Source organism: Sciurus carolinensis, chromosome 2, assembly GCF_902686445.1.
Source record: "Sciurus carolinensis chromosome 2, mSciCar1.2, whole genome shotgun sequence".
Classification (NCBI taxonomy): Eukaryota; Metazoa; Chordata; class Mammalia; order Rodentia; family Sciuridae; genus Sciurus; species Sciurus carolinensis.
Genome location: NC_062214.1, coordinates 112,365,850 through 112,385,975, shown reverse-complemented (window position 1 = coordinate 112,385,975; position 20,126 = coordinate 112,365,850). Strand labels below are relative to the sequence as shown.

At 37.2% G+C, this 20,126-nt stretch overlaps 1 protein-coding gene and 1 pseudogene across 3 annotated transcripts in view; one reads left to right on the top strand and one right to left on the bottom strand.

Annotated features, from left to right (window-relative positions):
* Window positions 1-20,126, top strand: part of Eif2ak4 (eukaryotic translation initiation factor 2 alpha kinase 4) — a 110,216-nt gene that overhangs the window by 1,139 nt on the left and 88,951 nt on the right. For all 3 annotated transcript variants that reach the window (XR_007107016.1, XM_047539122.1, XM_047539121.1), the window contains exons 2-3: window positions 11,768-11,880; window positions 15,599-15,701. Coding sequence is in view for 2 of the 3 variants with exons in the window: in XM_047539122.1 (XP_047395078.1) it covers window positions 11,768-11,880; window positions 15,599-15,701 (216 nt within the window). In the remaining variant the exon portion in view is untranslated. The remainder of the gene's footprint in view (window positions 1-11,767; window positions 11,881-15,598; window positions 15,702-20,126) is intronic.
* On the bottom strand, window positions 7,844-8,269 carry LOC124976214 (40S ribosomal protein S19-like; annotated as a pseudogene).

Sequence of the window (20,126 nt, the reverse complement as noted above, 5' to 3'; positions counted from 1 at the left end):
ATGTTTAATTTCCAGAGTTATTTTTAACTGTGTATACTGCTTATACATGCTTATAGTAAAATAATAAAAGATAATTTACTGGTCATCTGGCAACTTCTCTATTACCAAACATTGAGAACCAGGAAGTAGGTCCATTAAGCAGTAAAAATTAGTGTCACACGCGTGCAGCCAACTCAATGCGAAATCCCTGAGACTTCATTCAGAGCCCGTTTACTTTATACAGAGGTTATTATCTACTCCTAATGCTCTAGAAAAATGGGCAGGAAGAAGCAGCCGCTTTGTGGTAGAGACACTAATAATCCAATGATTATTAGTGGGATGTCAGCCCAAGAATGACTTTTATAACAAGATATAAAAATGCACACAAAAAAAACCCCAAAACTATAAAAGGCAGTCAGACGTATTCAATAGCATCAGTGACCTGGAGCATAACGAATATCCTCTCCTGTATAGGCCTCAAAAGTAGTAATTGGTAGTCATAAGAATGAATCAGAGTTTACTCATTCAACAAGTACTTATTAGCACCTGCTGTTTGCCAGTCTTCAGAGAAGGATTATGCAGGTCCACAATCCTTTATCCCAAATGATTTAGTCCTGATGGACTCAATTCAGAATTGTTCCTGTTCACATTCATGGATGCATGCTCCACACTGCCTAATACCTTCCTCTATGTTTGGGTAGCATCTAAAAATCAGGCATGAATATTCAGCTTTCACACTAAACAAGAAAAAGACTATTAATAACCCAGTGTCCATTCAGGCCAGATTTGCTGCCAATAGCTTCAAATCAGATTTTTTAAAACTTTTGGAGGAGTGTTATAATAGAAATTCAATTTAGTGTGTGTAAACTATAAAGAAACATTTTGGGTCACATGCTAAAAATTATAAACAAAAAAGTTGGGAGACCACTAGTTTAAACTATAGCTTACAGTTTAAAGACTGTTATAAATTTTTATTGTTACTTATCTTGGCTAGCTTTCTATACCAGCAAAAGGACTGCTCCTTTATAATTTGATAGCTATTGCATCATGCCTCTAAAAAGCTTGCTTCTACCTCTCGGCCCACCAGAGTATATGAAGTTGCTTGTTTTCCTTCCCCTTCACTAACATTGTATATATCAGACTTTTCATCTTTGCCAGTAGGTCAATGAAACATTTTTTAATTTTTATTTCTTTGGTTATAAATTATGTAACTCACCTGTGTTTGTAAGCCATTGATCTTTTCTTTTCTATGAATTATTCATGTTCTTTTATTTTTCTTACTCTGCTGTGTATTTCCTTATTTGTAAGAGGTAGATATATGTGAAGAAAATTATCATTTTGAGTCATCATATATTAAAAATATGTACCCCTGATTAACCATGTGTATTTTGTATTTATGTAATTTATGCAATTAAACATCTTTAATGGAATCAAGATGAACTGTTTTTTGTATTGTCCATTTGGATTTTTTTTTCCCCCTAAAAACTTGTCTGCTCCAATGTTACCAAAACAATGAATTCTTTGAGGTTTCATTTTATTTTTCATGATTTAATTTTTAAATTCCCATCAAATAAATATAGAAATAACTGGGTGTAGCTAGGACTGCGCTGCATGTCTGTAATCTCAGCTACTCAGGAGACTGAGGCAGGAGGATCGCAAGTTCAAGGCCAGCCTAGGCAACTTAGACCATATCTCAAAATTAAAATTGTTAAAATCATTGGAGATGTAGCTCAGTGGTACAGCTATGTCTTGGGTTTAATCCCAAATACGACAAAAATAAATAAATATAGAAATAGCATTTTAAAAAAATACTCTACCTTAGCTCCATACAGGACTAGGTCACCCTCTTTGTGACACCCCCAGTTAGTCAGACAGTTGAGATTTTTAGTCTTTTTCACTACTAATTCGAAATGCCACCTTTATGTTATGTGAGACTACGAACTTCATGAGGACAGGGTATATTTGTTCACTTCTACATTCCCAGTGCTTGGTAAAAAGCTCTCAAAAATTGTTACTGAGTGAAATAATTCCCAAATGTATTTGCATCTATTTCTTGACGCTCTATTCTTTCTCATCAATCTACTTAAGCACAATTATCACACTGCTTTAATTATTGTACATTTATAGTAGTCTTAGTATTTAATGTGGTTGTATTTACTTTACAGATTTTTTTTTTCTTTTGTGATACTAGAGATCAAGGGATTTGAACCCAGAGCCTAATGTAGGCTAGGCAAGTGCTCTACCACTGAGCTATATCCCCAGCTATTAGGGGAAAAGACCTATGGTCTCACCAAGTTGCCCAGACTGACTTCAAACTTGTGATCCTCCTGCTTCAGTCTCCCAAGAAGCTAGGATTACAGGCATGCCCTGCTACTTTACAGAATTTTCCTGACTGGTTTTATTTTAGTTTTTCCATATGAATGTTAAAATCAGTTTGCCTGCTGTCTCGGTTCATTTTCTGTTGCTATAGTATAAGGCCACAGACTGGGAAATTTATAAAGAACAGAGATTGATTTATTACAGTTCTGGGTCCTGGAATGTCTAAGATCAAGGGCATCTGGTAAGGGCCTTCTTGCATCATAATGTGGTAGAAGGTATCACATGGCATGGTAGAACAGTTCTATTAAGCTTATGTCTCTCCTCCTTATTTTATAAAACTATTAATACCATCAGGGTGCCTTGCCTCCAAATACCATTGAAATATAAATTTGGAGATTAAATTTCCAACACAAGAACTTTGGGGAACACATTTCAACTATAATAACTGATCCAAAAAATTCTGTTGGCATTTTTATTGGAATAACATTACTTAAGTTTGTGGAAAATTGAAATTCTGAATATTTTAATGTTTATTTAAAATGGAGCTATAGGTCATTATTAAACTTTTAACCTTTTAAAATTTTTTACCAGTTTGATAAATAGGCAGATATTTGAGAACAGAACGTGAATGAATTTAGGGATTTTATAAGGTCAATTATAGATAGTATTCATTTTTAGAAAAGGAAGTATGGAGAAAATCAGTAATTAAGGTATTTAATATAAAATCTAGAGGAATATTATCTAATTTCCATTTTCTGAGCTTTTAACCATCATTTTTATTTTTGGCTTCTGCCAAAGACTTGGGCAAGCTATCTAGCCTTCCAGTGTTACAGACTGGGAAGAGAGAGATGAGAAGCCATGCTAAATACAGTCTTGCCATCAAATTCAAAGAGAATATGACAAACAGAAACCTAGGTAACAATTCCAGATCAGATACATGAAAATGACTTGAATGTATACCTTTTTTTTTTAATAATTGCAATTTTTAAAAAAACACTATAAAAGTTACCATCTTAACATTTTTAAGCATGCAGTTCAATAGTGTTAAGTATATTCACCCTTTTATATGATAGATGATCATTTAACAGTTTTAATTAATTTCTCAAACCCTATCCTCAAACCAGGTGTGGAGGTCCATGCCTGTAATCCTAGTGACTTGCATCTTAGCAAGGCCCTGTCTCAAAATAAAATTTTTTAAAGGACTGGGATGTAGCTCAGTGGTAAAGTGTCCCTGGGTTCAATTCCCATTACCCCACTCACCCCAAAGAAAAAGCAAAATCTCATCATCACTTTGTAACTTACTTTGTAAACCAGTGAAGATTAATCACAGGGCTGTCATTGACCCTCATGCTTTATACTTTGAATCTTGAGACCAGAAGATTTTTAGTTGTATGAAAAAACTTATAAAATTTTCAGGCTTTAATAGTCTTACCCTTCCCTCTAGTACTTCTTAGTTTTTCTTTACTTTTTTGCAGTGTTGGGAATTTTTCTTTATTTTCCAGTATCAAGAATCAAACCCAGGGCCTCATCCCCAGGGTCTTGCACATGCTAAGCAAGTGCCTTTCCTCTGAGTTTTTAAATTTTATTATGAAACAGGAGCTCATTAAGTTGCTCAAGCTTGCCTCAAATTCGGTGATCCTTCTGCCTCAGCCTAGGATTACAGGCATGTGCCACTGTGCACAGCTCTACTGGTACTTTTAACAGGAACAGACTTGTTCCTAACCAGTTGCTTTTGTTGAGCCTGAGTGTTAGGCAGTTTTCTATTTCTATAACAAAATATCTGAAATGATCAATTTAAAAGGAAGGAAAAAGGAGAAAAAGCTTATATTATCTAACAGTTTTGAAGATTTCCATACATGGTCATTTGGTTGTTGTTTTGGGACCTGTATGGAGGCAGTACATCAAGAACGTGACAGAGGGAGCCTGTTCACCTCAGGTTGACTGGAAGAGAATGAAAGGAAGAGGAAGGAGCTAGGATTCCATTATCCCCTTCAGGGGCATGCCCCCAATGAACTAAGGCCCTTCAAGGTCCTACCTCTTAAAGGTTCCACCACCTTTCAATAGCACCAAACTGGGGACTGAGCCTTTTACTCATAGGCCTTTGGGGGACATTTAATATCCAGACTATAGCAGAAGCACATTTGAACCGAGCGTCAGGGATTTCTGTGGTCTTGGTTGGGGGCTGTTCCCAGGAGAAGAGCATTGTGCTGAGAAGAGGGTCCCTAAAGTTTGTGTTATAATCCTTGGGATATTTTAGGTTCTTTGACTGTTTTTGTTTCTTGAAGAGCTTTGCCTCTTCTATGTTTTAGGACTGAATTTGCATCTCTTCTACTTTGCTTGAGGATTCGTTTAACTGTTTTGTAACAGATGAGGAGGGTATCAAATTTTATAATCCTTATGAGGAAGCAAATTTAATTCATATAGCAATGTATGATCTCTAAATGACTCTGTTTTCATGTCACCCGCATTTTTGGTGTTCAATTTTTTTTTCTCATTTATGATGTTATATATTTTACAAATGATACACCTGCACTGTTTTTCTTCTCCTTTAATGCTCTCAAAAGGTTTTGGTTACCCATTACTCTGTATTTGTTTGTCTGTAAATATTCCAGGAATGCATTATTTCTTGGTGCAAGTTAAGTCAACAGTTTTTTCAGCATTCTAATGACCATTTGTCTTCTATAGGCTCAAAGGAGGCCTCACCCTTGCCTACTCCCAGTACATCTGCATTATTTTTAGTCAAATTCTCTTCAACTAGAGTCCTTTAGTGCCCTAATATGAGCTGATTCTAGGTATCCTAAACACATCTTGCAAGATGTCTCTTCACATGCCGAGAAATTTTTCTGTTTGCTTGAGAAAAGCCTAGCAAATGTTCTGCTGTTATCTCTGAAAGCACTATTCCCTGAGTGGTTTGGGGGTTTTGTTTTTTGTTTTTCTTTCAAAGAGCCTGTAACAGGTAGGATTAAGTTTAGCCACATATGACAGTAAACTTACAAATTTTATATGTTTGCATGTACCAGTCTGGAGTCTAAGACCTCTTTTATTTTGCTGTTGTCCCATCATTGTTAATGTGCCCCTCCTGGTCTCAAATAACTGTCTGGGTTCTAGATTTCACACCTATATTCCAGCTGATTGAAAGGAGAATGGGATGGAAAAGGTGCATCCTTTTCTTTTGAGGTCACTTCCTATAAATTGCATATGACAGTTCTTTCATTTGACTGTCCAGAAATCAATCCAGTGGCCACATGTATCTGCAAAGGAGGCTGGGAAATGTATCCAACTGAAAAGTCAGAGGTTCTGTTATGGAGTAAAAGGGAGAATGGATATTGAGGATAATAGTCTTTGCTGAGGAAAACCCAAAATCTGTGACTTTTGGAGAGAAATGCCACTCTGGTCACTAAACCCTCTTGACCAAAATAAAGGCTTTAAAAGTAGCCTGTCAGCCCAAAAGCTTCAATGTCTTGCTCCTCTCACTTTGAGGTGGCCTTCATACTCAGTCCTGACAAGTTATTAGGTTTTTCTGTGCCATTCTTCACTGACCAGGATCTGTTCCTTCATCCACTGGATTCATGTGCCTTTTAAAGCTGACACTTTTATGCCTCATGAGTCCTTCACTTTTTATCAAAATTCTTTTCTCTTTTCTAAAAGTTTGTTTTGGTGTTATCTAGGCTTATTGCCATTTCCACTGTTGACCTGCTCATGTTGCTGTGCTACGGAAGTACCTGGGACACTAGACCTGCCTGATGTTCTATGACTGATCCAACCCAAGAGTGTTTACAGGATTCTGACTCTGCTTTTATAGACCCCAGGGTCCTGCACACCAATCCCCTCATTCCTACTTAGTGGTCTTAGGGCTGGCTGAGAAAGGCCTCTTTCCATGAGACTTGTCAACAATCCTTAACTCTATTTGTTGAATAGAGTATATTTAGTGAACATTCCATTTAGTAAAGAATATCTTAGAAATGTGTAGTCCTCCTTGTTTCCTTTTCCAGTACTTCAGCATAAAGTCATGACCTCCCCATGCTTTCTCCCAAGGTTTTACATTCAGGGATATTCTTTACTGCTTATATAAAGAAAAAAGGGAGGGTTGGGCTGGGCTGGGCTGACTTGGACTGACTTGACCTGACCTGGGCACCTAGAGCCAGGCTTAGCTCAGGAAACACTGAAAGCTGTTTTTTCTGATAACACTCTGAATATGTGATGCTTTTCTCCCTCTCTCTGGTCATGATCTGCTTCATCATGACCGCTTGCCTGGTACTAGGATGGTTTGGTTGTGATGGTCCAGTAATTCTGAGAAATTCAGTAGAGACCCAGTTCAGCACAACAGTTTTGACAAACCAGATAAGACAAGTCAATAATCCTTTTGGCTTTGAGATCACAAACCAGTACTCTAGTTTGGGTGCCTGTGTGATGGTTAAGTATTTTCAGCAATGCCCAGGGTATAGGCATTCATGCAGTATAAAAGGAATCTTTTATACTTTTCAGTCAAAAAGAATAAGATAAAGACAAACTGAAAACTCTTTAAAGATGATATAACTAAAAAGTACACTTTCTAAGACAGATATTTGTGTTCTTAGAATTTATCATAACATAGTATCTACAGTATTGACTATGAAAGAAAATTCTATTTTGACTTTATACAATACATGGATGCTGAAAATTGTTCTTTTCTACTCAGTATGGTAAACACTGAAATACCACTTGTGTTAACACATAAAAATTCATTCAATTCCTGGGGGAAAAAAGACAAAAAGGAAATGTTAAACCAGATTTGTTACTTTACATCTGTGGCAATAACACAATTCAAATGCTATCCATTTCTTGCAAGTTCTTTTTATCCTGGGTCCAAGAACCTGGTTTGCATTTGTAATTTCTGCTTATACATCTTGTTGATACTTAAGGATCTTCCTTCTTCCAATTATAAGGGACTACTTCAGTTTTCTTCCTTCAAAAGCAGAAGATAGACTTTTGCTCCTACATGGAAAGCTTGAGTTGTAACGTCTTTACTTAACTCCTCATTGGGCCTGCCAGTTCTCAACTATTTCACTTTACAAAGACCATCTGTATGGCATCTTCCCTTACTTTCCTAACTTATTAATTCATTTGCCTATGTTAAGCTTTATCAGTCAATATGAATTTAGAAAACTGTTCTCATTTACTTTTCTGAAATATTGTTTTCATTGATCAATAGCAAAATGAGAAAATGAAAGGCAGAATGTATGTAAGTGAATGTAGATTGGTAAAAGATAAATTGACCCTTCTTAGGACCCCACTCTGTTCTTAGATTTTTATACTTCTTTATAGATTTGGTATTAAAACTGTATTCTATACTTTCTAAAGTGATATATACAGGAAAAGATAGGAAAAAAGTATTTTCTTAACAAAGTATGAATTGGTGATCATGTTTTCTGAAATATGTAGCTAGTGAAATAAAAAAACCTGTAAAGATTTGACCTGCTAGAGAAAGCCACTGGAAAAATTCTGTCTAACCTTCCTCTGTTGTTTTTGCTTTTAACAAATGAGGCGATTTATTAACCTATGTGTTCTAATACTTCTTGTTGGCAGCTGCCACCAGACTGGTGATTCTATATAGATCTCTCTGCCCTTAAGGTGTCAGTTTACAGCCCCCAACTTGATCCTTTTCCACCATTATCAGCCCCTCCCGAGTTTGGAGGACTCTGTGAACCACACTCTTTGGAGCCTTAGCTGAAGTGACTGGGCATGACCTCTTCTCTTTGAGGTCCCCCATAGATCTTGGCCATGGAGCCAACTACAGCACCACTCTGGAGGTACAGGTACTATGCTGTGAAAGCTGCTTGTGTGTAGAACCAGTTCTACTCTTAGGGAGCAAGCTCTTTATTTTTGACCAGCTCGACTGCATCTACCCTTTGGAGACTTTCAACTTGTTGAGGACAGGTACCAGACTGAGAGATTCCTGCTGGTTTCCATCTTTCATAGTAACTCCAGGCATCCTGTGGCCTCCTGCTACCAGCCAATAGAAAAGGATCTCTGTATTGTTTTTGTTTTTTCAAAATGAACATATTTATAACCTCCCCTCTTCACTAGATTGTTAATATAAAAACAGTAATTCAGGAAAAGACTCATTCATAGGATTTACTTCAGAATAACCTAAGACAATGTTGTGGAGAGAAACAATCTATGATAAGTACTGGCTCAAAGATGGTAATTGTCAAAGCTGGATAGTCGGCATAGGGGGTTCATTATACCATTATTTCTGCTTTCTGTTTGAAAAATTCCTTAATAAAAAATTGGTTTTTTTTTTAAGTGAGGCTATTTAAGGAGCTGGTGAAGGCATAATTTTTTATGTCTTTTTAAGCACCTTTAGCAGCTAAAATGATTCCTATATTGAATTCTTCCTAAAATATAAAGCAGTAGAAACTGGGCTGCTGTGGTTTAAGAGGGAACAGGAGACCTGGAACCTATTTGGTCTCACCACTCACCCTTTGAGGCTCCTCTGAGGAAACCCACCAGCCTCTACTGTTTCCCTCCTATTTCTCTAGAAATGGAGCCCCTCCTCCCGTGAAAGTTCAACTGTCTTGTCATGCCCAGGATCCATTGGCTTCTGCCCTGTGAAGGGTTTTGCTGATTTAGGTCTTAATTTTGTATCTTTTCTGTTCTTCAAAAATATTGCCATCAGTGTCCTCACATGCTGTTGTATTTCCAACCTTTACAAAAACAGAACAAAAATTCCTCCATTAATTTCATATTCCCTCCATTCCCACCCAGTCTCTGGCCCCATTCACAATGCCCCTTAATACTCAAGCCTTGACAGAGTTGTCTGCACTTGCAGTTTCAACTTCCTTACCTAGCACTTCTCAACATTGTAGGATATGTGTTCAGTTCCCATGAGACCTGCCCTTGGCAAGGTGGTCCCCCTACTCCCCCAGCAGTGAATGCCTAGACCTATACCACCTCCGCATGGATCTGGGACAAGACTCTTTCCATTTGCTTCTCTCACAGCCTGATCTTTTTATCAGTTTTATCTCAAATTTACTTTTCTCTTTTCTCTCACCTTTGCTACCAACCACAAACTGCATTGTTATAATTGTGGGTTTTTGGTTTTTTACATGTGTGGTGCTTAGAATCAAAACCAGGACTTCCTGCATGCTAGGCAAATGCTTTTCCACTGAGCCACACTCTCAGGCCTGTTGAAATAGTTGTTTACTGCTGCTTTTATCATTCCTATTCATTCAGAAGCTAAAACCATCTTTTTAAATATATGAGAGAGCATATCATTCCTTCCTTAAAATCCCTCCAAATAATTTGCTTGACTGATGAGGCCCTGTGTGATCCATCCATTTTCTACCTCACCTGCTTTACCTGGTCTTCCCTTTCCTGGTGTGTTCCAAATATATCAGCCTCCTTTTCATTTTTGGCTTGCACCAATCTCATACTGACTTTTTAAAAAAATAACTTTATTTTATTTAGTTTGGGTATGTGGTGATGAGGATTGAACCCAGGGCCTCACGAATACTAGGGAAGTACTCCACCACAAGCCACAATCCCAGCCCCCATACTCACTTCTGACCCCTTTACATGTTCTTCCCTAGTCTGGAGGGCATGATCTTTGGGTAGTCTCATAGTTTAAATGCTACATCCTCAGGTGTTCCCAGGTGACCACATCTAAGCATGTTCCCTCACACCCACCTGTTCTGTACATAGTGCACTAACTTGCCTCTTCAACAGTGCTTTATAAACCTGAATTTTGTTTCCCCCATCAGATAGGAAGTTCCATGACAGATGGAACCACAACTGTGTTCTTAACCTCTGTGAACTGATTCAGCACAGTGCCTGACATAGAGTTGGTGCTGAGTAAGTGTGGGCAACTGATGCATGGAGGGGCATGAGTGAATGAAAGGCCTCTTGAGCCTTGGAATGCTGACCCCTCTTCAGAACCATATTCACCCTCGGGCTGTCCTGGAGGACCCACAGCTTTTTTCAAGGATTATTTAAAAACCATATAAAAATTGATTTTACAGATTTTGTACACATAGTTGATGAGAACATTGTTATATGATTCAGGGTACATACATAAGATTCACATTATAAATTTCTGTACCAGTTAGTGTTGCTAAGTACTTTGTTGCACCTGAAAGAATTTTTTCATCTTTCTCCTTTCTGATATGACCACATTTCTCTTTGCCATTTCTGCCTGGATGTTCAAAGAAAAAGTCAAGGCTCAATTACATCCACTCAGGATTGGCATTAAGGAAAGAGTGACTTGCTGGGCTTGGTGGCGCATGCCTGTAATTCCAGCAGCTCAGAGGCCGAGACAGGAAGATCTTGAGTTCAAAGCCAGCCTCAGCATTGGCGAGGCACTAAGCAACTCAGTGAGACCATGTCTCTAAATAAAATGCAGAATAGGCTGGGGATGTGGCTCAGCCATCAAGTGTCCCTGAGTTCAATCCCCCATACCCCCCCAAAAAAAAAAAAAAAGAGTGGCTTATGAGAGAGCCACAGATTATGGGGTCAAAGCAGGTTTTAGCTCTGTCACTGTATAGAAACTTAAACCCTGAGCTGCTATATCTGTACAGCATAGGGATGGCACCTGCCTTGCAGTTGCTAAAGTGCCTGGACGATAGGTGTGCTTAGTAGATATATTTTTCCTCAGTCTCCCCTTTTTCATTATATAAGTAAAACAAGTTGCCTCATCTTCTTTGGAAAATGTATGTCAGTAAATCAGAGTAGACTTTTTGGTAATTGGGTGAAGAGTAGTTGATTGAAAAAGCACATGCAATTTTAGAAGAGCTATCAGAACTCTTCAAGTCAGGTTTTTCCTGTGTTGATATCTCAGTATTCAAATCTCAATTCAAATACAGGTGGAGCATCCTTAATTTGAAAATCTGAATTTCAAAACTTTCCAAAGTCCACACTTTTTTTTTAAGTTTGTGCAAATATTCCAAAATCCAAAAGACTGAAATTTGAAGCACTTCTGGTCCCACACATTTTGGAAAATGATTATCCAACTTGTATATCCCTTTCTCACAAGAACTTCCCTGACCACCTGTTCAGATACCTTCTCTTCCCCTACCACTATGTCCTCTTACTCTGTCTTATTTTCTTTACAGCTCTTATCACTTTTAAAATTATTCACATGCCCTCTAATTTGTATCAGTTACTTAGGACTGTGTCTATCTAAATTTACTACTGTACTTCTAGCCTCTAGGACAATACCTTGCTTATAATCAGCATTCAGTGACATTTGAATGAACAGAAACTAAGGAGAATATTTCCTTTTAATCCTTTAATAAATTCAAAAAGGAAAATGCATTTTATCTGGCAAATATTTTATTTTTTAAACCATGGTTTTGGAAAATATGCCCTAATACATATGTAAAATATAATTACATATAATATTTTGGAAGTAGAACTTTTGAGCTAAGGTGATCATTATCTTAATGGTTAAGATTGACTCTCTCAGGAGAAAAAAATGTTTTTTCTCTTTTAGATCAAAGAGCCCCCTGAAATCAATTTAGTTCTGTACCCTCAGGGCCTAACTGGTGAAGAAGTTTATGTGAAAGTGGATTTGAGGGTTAAATGCCCACCAAACTATCCAGATGTGTAAGTACCCTTTATAAATAACTTTGATGTTGTTCTGATTTAAAGTCAATAGTATTTTTTCCCCTGCCATTGCACATAAAATTTCATTTCCTATCACCTGTATTTTAACAGAAGTGTATTGGCTATAGATATTGTCAGGAAATCTTTCATTTTAAGTCTGTTTATAGTTGTAGAATACACACTACAGATACTAATACTCAGTGACTTGTTTGTTTCTTCTGACCCATTGACATTATTTAATTCTTCATAAACTAGGAAAAGAACAAATCTTGAAGAAAAGGATAAAAGCTTAGCAACTACTTAAATCATTCATGTACTTAGTTTTCAAATGTGATTGACATTAGGAATTAGGTAGCCTTCTGTGCCTGACCTGAATTTCTACTGCCCTAAGAGTGTTTAGAGTTGTGGTACTTCTCAGTGTGACTGGTGAGTCATCATTGTGCAAGGCCATCCCCTGCGCTGCAGGACATTTAGCATCCCTGGTCCCTACCCAATAATGCCAGGAGTATTCACCAATCATTGAGACAACCACAAATCCCACATATTTTCACACTTTCCCTGAAAGCTGTATTACCTCTGGTTGAGAATCACTGGTTAGGGCAAAAGTATTAGCCATCAGGATTCAAGTGGTCTCATGTATCTGTCCCCAGACCTTCCACATAGAAAGACATTGACCTGGATGATATTAAGGGGGTTGAATTTACCACACAGAGAACCAGCTAAAGGTTTCTGAGAAGGCAAGTGGCAAATAAAAGATGGCAGTGCTTTCTACAGTGGGTAAAGAGGTGTGAAGTGATAAAGGATATTAAGAGACAGGTCAAAACTGAGCTCCTTCAAATCAATAACTTCTTTTGCCCACAACATTGTATTGAGTGTATACATAGTAGGTATATGAAAAGATTAATTAATGAAGAAAAGGAATTAAATTTATGAAAGAAAATTAGGACATTGCCTCTCTGGTTTTTGTTTTGTTTTGTTTTGTTTTCAGGGAGGCTGTTTCCTAACACCAAATACATGGTGTCTTATCTGATATCATCTGGGAGTCCAACTATTCAATTCTGACATTAGCTCTCCATGTTAGCACAGATCCATGGGTTAAGGGATCAGTCCTATAAAAATGCTCCCATTTCACAAGCCCACTGCAAATTGCAGTACTTCCTTTGACTTACAAATTTTGGCTATAAATTCATAGATTCCTACACCTTCCTCTTCATGTTTGATAATTTACTAGAATGACTTACAGAACTCAGGAAAATACATTTACCAGTTCATTGTAAAAGATTTGACTCTGAAATAACCAAATGAGAAAGACGCATAGGCGAGGCATGAGGGAGAGGCACTGAGCCGCCATGCCCTCCCCAGACCAGGCTTCCTCCTAGCCCCTCCATGTGTTCACCAACCCACCTGAACCCTGTCATTTAGGGATTTTTATGGAGATTTCATGCTATAAGCATGATCACTTTCTTATATCATTGGCCATTGGTGATTGAACTCTATCTCCAGCCCTGCTTTCCTCACCCTGGTCTGGATTAGGGTTGAAATTTCTCACTTATAGTCCAGATTTGGTTTTTCTGATAATCAGCCCCTATTTTGACACTGTGCAGGCACCCAACCAGAGTGAACCTCATCCACATAAACTCCAGTGTAGTTGAAAAGGTTTTTTATGAATAGCTCAAGATACCCTTCTTACATCTATCACTCAGGAGATTCTAAGAGTGATAGGGGCTCTGTGCCAGGAACTGGGGTCAAAGACTATATATATATATATATATATATATATATATATATATATATATATATTTTTTTTTTTTTTTACTATACCATGGACTCTCTCTCTCTCTCTCTCTTTTTTTTTTTTTTAATTATACCATAGACTTGAGAATTCAAAATGTTTACTCTTGAAAAATCAAAGAAAAACTTGGTTACTTAAGTGCTAAAATGTTAATTGTAGCATTATTTGTGAAAGTAAAGAAATTGGAATAGTCTAAGTTTTAAACACTAGAGCAGGCTTTCTCAGCCTTGGCACTGTTGACATGTCAGCAGGATAATTCTTTATTATGAGCACTGACCTATATATTGTAGGAGTTTAGTACATCCCTGACTTTTATCTGCTAGATACAGGGAGTACCTTCTTTTGATTGTGACAATCAAAAAAGTCTCCAGATGTTGACAGATGTCCACTTAGAGACAAAACTGCCCCTGGTTGAGAGTCACTATACTAGAGAACTTGTCAGATAAATCTTGATGTATCTATCCACTTGATAAAAATATTATGGGATAATATTTTAAAAACAAGGATGTGTTTATTAAAAATTAAGTATAGCACCAACTACATAAAATTATTAATCATGCAGCAAGGACATAAAACATTAGAAAGTTTCAGAGTTTAACTAGTATTAAAGATTACTTTTCTACCATTCTATTAATGTTGTTATACAAGGATTGCTTAATTTAAAAAAAGAATTATGTAAGGTTTGATTTGTGGGAATAGTGTCATCTTTTTGAAATGATATGGTAAAAGAAAACTTTCCTTTATGCAAAATAGTCCTTGAAGCCACTGTGAAAGAGAGAAATCCTGGCTAGAATGGACTATACATGGATCCAAGACTGTATGACATTTCTATGCTTTTTCTCAGACTACTTTTCCCAGATTTCCATCTCTCCAGGCAGATAATGATTATAGCAACCTATCATACTGAATGGAAGATAAGTATTGAGAGAAAGCATAGAAAGGTGAATAGGCAAGGCTTCAATAAGCTAAAATGCCAGAATTACTCGGAAATACTTAATAGGAAGTGATGAATCATCTCATCAGTAAAATTAAATAAATCCCTATTTAATCCTAGAGCATTATTATTGGATGTTTATTTATTGGGAATAAAAGGAAGCCCAAGTGCTGATTTTTTATATCCTTGAGTAGAAAATGTTGACTTAGATGAGCTCTGGGAAATGAAGAGGAGTATGAATTAGGTGTCCTTGGAATAGGCAGAGTTTGAAGAATGTACATGACTACATTTATTCATGAGCCAGTGAGCATGTCCTTGTTTACAACCAGAATGAGTGATTGGGGCACAGCCTAGTGTGGGAGTGCTACACCATGTCTCCATTTCACCTAGCATTCTTGTTCTGCTTTATTCCAGAGCATGCAAAAGAGTGCACAGCACTTGAGCTCTGAACACTGAGCTATCAGGTTTAGACTAATTGACATTGTATGCAACCAAGGGTACAAGATTTACCATACAGGAGAGTGCATGATGAAATTACTAGGCTGGAGTCAGTGAGAGCAGAATTGATTAGGTTTTTTAGACCGAAGAAACTCAGAGTTGGGGATCAAGGACAAATCAGAGGCAATCAGTAGTAACTGATTTGGGGACATTTTAATGTGAGTGGAAAATGGATAGCAGAGACAGTAGGTAAGTCAAGCTCAGTAAATCTGAGTCTCCTCAGGAAGTAGAGCACCTAACAACCCAGATTGAAGACTTTGGACAGCTTACTTCTCCACCAGGTTCAGCCAGTCCTTATTAAGCACTGTGTCAACTGGAGTTACTGAGATATGGTTGAAATCCTTTTAAGATGAAGGGAAATGGTGGTTACATGGAGAGGTTCAAATATACGGTCTGTGTAGAATCCTCAGGCCCTCAAGTGTGCTGGGAACTCAGAAAATGAGAATGTGAACAGGCTATCCTTTCTAATATAACTCTTTTTTCCCCCGCTCCAGAGTTCCTGAAATAGAATTAAAGAATGCCAAAGGTCTGTCAAATGAAAGTGTTAATTTGTTAAAATCTCGCCTAGAGGAACTGGCCAAAAAACATTGCGGGGAGGTAAGACTTGTTAAACTGGTATTATAAGATGATAGTAACAGTCCCCATTGTGCTCACCAGCATTTGCCTCAGTGTTCAGACTTTGCCATTGCAGCTCAAATCCAGTTTTGACTGAAATGTTTTGTGTCAGCCTCACATCCATACAGGGAGACTTTATTATTTGTATTTGTTTAATTTACAGGATTTATGAATTGCAAGTTATAGAGTGAATACAGATGCTTCAGGATTTTTCTGAAAACCGCTGATGCAAACCTAGCCATCCTTTTTTACATACTTTGGACCTGGCATCATGACCAGGTCTTGACTTGAACTTTTCTATTATAAAATACAGAAAAGTGATTTCTGACCACACTCTGCCACCTCTCCCTTTACCATATTGGAAAAATTCTTCTTAATAATTAGTGACATACCCTATTCCTTCAGTATCTCTTCTGGACCTGAGCATTTACAGTGAGCTTAGTATTAATTTTTTTTTTATTTTTAGTATTAATTTTTTAATCCTTTGAATATCATATGGTTGATGCCTAGGGGAGAGAATTGCTGTGTTTTCCTCAGGCCAGGCCAATTCCATTTTGTTTTTGGTACTAGGAATTGAACCAGGGAACTTTACAACTGAGCCATATCCCCAGTCCTTTTTATTTTATATTTTGTATTTTAAGACAGAGTCTCACTAAGTTGCTTAAGCCCTCACTAAATTGCCCAGATTGGCCTCGAATTTGTGATCCTCCTGTCTCAACCTCCTGAGTCACTGGAATTACAGGTGTTTGCCACCAGGCCCAACCACAGCCAATTCCCTTTAAATGTAATGTATCTTTTCCTGACATTTGTATAAAATCACTGTTTTTGCAAGGTGTTTTGTCAACTGTATTTCACTATAACAAATACCTGACATAAATCAATTTATAAAGAAAAAAGGTTTATTTGGGTTCACAGTTCTAGAGTTTTAGTCCATGATAGATTGACCCTGTTGTTTTGAGTCTTGGCCAGGGTGCACATCATGGTAGACATGCATAGCAGAGCAAAACACTACTTATCTTATGGTAAGTCAAAGAGAGGAAGAGGAAGGGGCTGGGATCCCACTCTCCCCTTCCAGGGTACATCCCTGATAACCTGAAGACTCCCACTGATCCCCACCTCTTAAAGGTTCTACCACCTCCCAATAAAGCCAAATACATGGGTATGTGGAGAACACTCCAGATCCATACTGTTGCACTTAAGGCAGGTCATGCTTAATTATCCCCATCATATAAAAACTGACAGGAATTAATCAAGGACTAGTCCTAGGGCTCCAACTTTGTTCTAGGCCTCTGTTAAAGATAACCATAGGTAACATTCATCCCCTAGAAAGTGACTGGACAGATTTTCACTTGCATTCCATAATGCAGTGAGTCATAATACAGTCTATGAGGTACCGTTTGGCTATAAAAATTTTATCTACTTAAGTTGCTATTTTCAAGAACTTCAGTGATTGATAAGGTACAGAAAGCGATTACAGAATACCCTGGATCAAAAACTAGGCCTTGGGAATTATTCCAAAGTTCTTTCAAGTGTAAGGGAACTCTAGTATCTAATGGAAAAATGGTATGGAGTTATATTGAAAGTTCAGCTACAGATAATCCTCTGACTTATTGGTTTTGTGACTTGTAATTTTTAAAAAATTGCCTAAAAATGCCTAAGTTAACCTTTTAATATTGAGATAATTACAGATTTACATGCAGTTACAAGAAGTAATCTAGGAAGATCCTATGTATCCTCTACCTGCTTTGCCCCAGCGGTTACATTTTGTGACACTCTAGTACAGTATCATACCCAGGATTGTACCCAGGATATTGACATTGATACAGTCTGGAGGTAGAATAAGTCCATCTCCCCAAAGATCTTTCATGTTGCCAATTTGTACTTCCCCTATATCCCACTCACCCTCTCCTTCACTCCTGACCAGCCAATTTGATCTTTATTTCTATACTTTTGACATTTTAAGAATGTTACATATAATGTGTAACCTTTTGAGATTGGCTTTTTTCTCCTAGTACAATTCTCTGATGATCCATCCAGTTTGTTACATGTATCAGAAGCTGTTACTTTTTATTGCTGAGTAGTATTCCTTGGTAAGGATGTAGCACTTTCTTTAACCATTCACCAGATGAAAAACATCTGGATTCTTAACAGTTTTGAGCTACTGCAAATGAAGTTGCTATAAATATTCATATATAGATGCTCCTTAACATATGATGGGGTCCATCCTAATAAACTTATTGTTAAGTCAAAAATTCATTTAATATACCTAACCTACTGAACATCATAGTGTAGCAACACAGTATACTGTAGAGTATCCGTAGTTTTCCCTTCTCCCCCATCACGTAGCTTGGGAGCTACAACTGGCCATCACTGCCCAACATTACAAGAGAGTATCATACCATATATAGCCCAGGAGAAAGAAGATCAAAATGCATTAGAGTGTTATTCAGCTTAAAGAGGAAGAAAATTCTGACATTTGCTGTTAGCACAAAGTGAAGTAAGCTAGTCACAAGAAGACAAACTCTGTATGATTCTACTTATATGAGATTCTTAGATTTATAGAGACAGAAAGTGGTTGCTAGGGGTGGAAGGGAGGAAGAATTGGACGGTTGTTTAAGGGGTACAGAGTTTCAGTTTGGAAAGATGAAGTTTTGGAGATGGTTGTTGAAGATGGTAATACAACATTGTAAATGCACTTATTACTGAATGTACACTTAATGTTGCAGATGGTAAATATTATGTATATTTTGCCACAACTTAAAAAAACATCAGTACTCATCTGCAACTTCCTCATGTAATAAGATTGGAAAGGGCACTAAACATAGGAATGTATCCTGCAAATTGCTATTCTTGTTTGTCTAATGTTTGTTTCCATTGAATCTGAAGAACTGGGAAATCTAAAATGCACATAATTCTGAAGAAGTTGTTTTTATTTTCAAGTAAAATAAAGTATAATTAGGTATTAAAGTATGGCTTAGAGATTCATTGTGGTATGGCACTTGCTGATAACTAGCTATTAAAATAATGAGTCATTTAATTATGTGAATGGGAGGAATAGGCATTCCAAAACGTGTTTTTCAGCACCTCCAGTTTGCCTCTGAATCATTTTTAATCTATATAGCAGCTCTTTATTCATCCATCTTATAAAAGTAAATTTAAGTGTACCTTATTCTCTATTTTTTTAAGTAAGCAAAGTCAAATTCATTTTTTAAATTAATTCATGCAACAAATATTTATTACCTGTCTACCATGTGCCAGGCACCATCTCAGCTCTGAGAAAACACTTGGACACTCTGTGAGGGCAGCAGACAGAAAGCAATCTAATGACAGTGTAGTAAATCAGGTGACACTAAGTGCTATGGGGAAAAATTATGGTGAAGGGTCTGGAGCAGGATGGTGGAGTAGATAAAGTTTACAAAGGAGCAGTCCTTCAGGAGAGGCATCTGGGTTCCGGGCAGAGACCTGAGGCAAACCATGAACCATGTAGTGTGGAGGGAGTCAGAGTTTGGATAGTTATTTTCTTCCTGTCTTATAAACTTTATCAGAGCTATTTGTATAGAAAAAAGTGCTAGCAAATTAAATCAGTAAAAGAAAGACCCTCCAGGGTGTGACTCCTACTCCTTTCTGGTTTGAAAATGGTTTCTCTTTAATATAATAGACCTTCCTGGTTTTTCCAGCTTTCCTTGGAAGAACTTTCCTTAGAAGTACTTATCTCTTAGACCTTGGATGAGTTTTTCAACTCTATATCAATATATATCCAGTAAATACCACAACTTCTGATATAATAATAATAATAATAAAATGTGTTAACTTTACCCCACAGGAGCTATAGCTTCTTGGCATTCACTCCCTGAAAGAAAGGTAGAGTACTAAATGAACCCACTTTCTATTCTCATATACAGTAACTTCTGCTATTATTTACCACCATATTAGGTTCCTTTAGAAACTTTTTTATTATATGTTTTCAGCATATAATAAAACTTTAAAAATTATAAATTCTTTCATTGTAATTGAGAAATAAAAAATTTCATTGATGTGTTCCTCACCTGCAAAAGTTTGAAATTCTTTGCTCTGGGGCTGAAGAATCAGTGTAAGTTCTCAGAGCCCCAGAGTCTATCCATTTACCAACCTAGTATGATTATGACTTAGCCTAGAGGTGGGAGAGAAAGGCTTCTTGAGAATGTCCAGTGGAGAAGGATGGCTTTTTCTTCTTGACTATATCTGTGAATGATTCCCTAAGTGGGGATGAAATATTTTTTTTTTTAGTTGTATATGTACACAATGTCTTTATTTATTTATTTTTATGTGGTGCTGTGGATCCAACCCAGTGCCTCGCACATGCGAGGCAAGTGCTCTACCACTGAGGTACAGCCCCAGCCTAGATGAAACACTGTTTAAGTATTGACC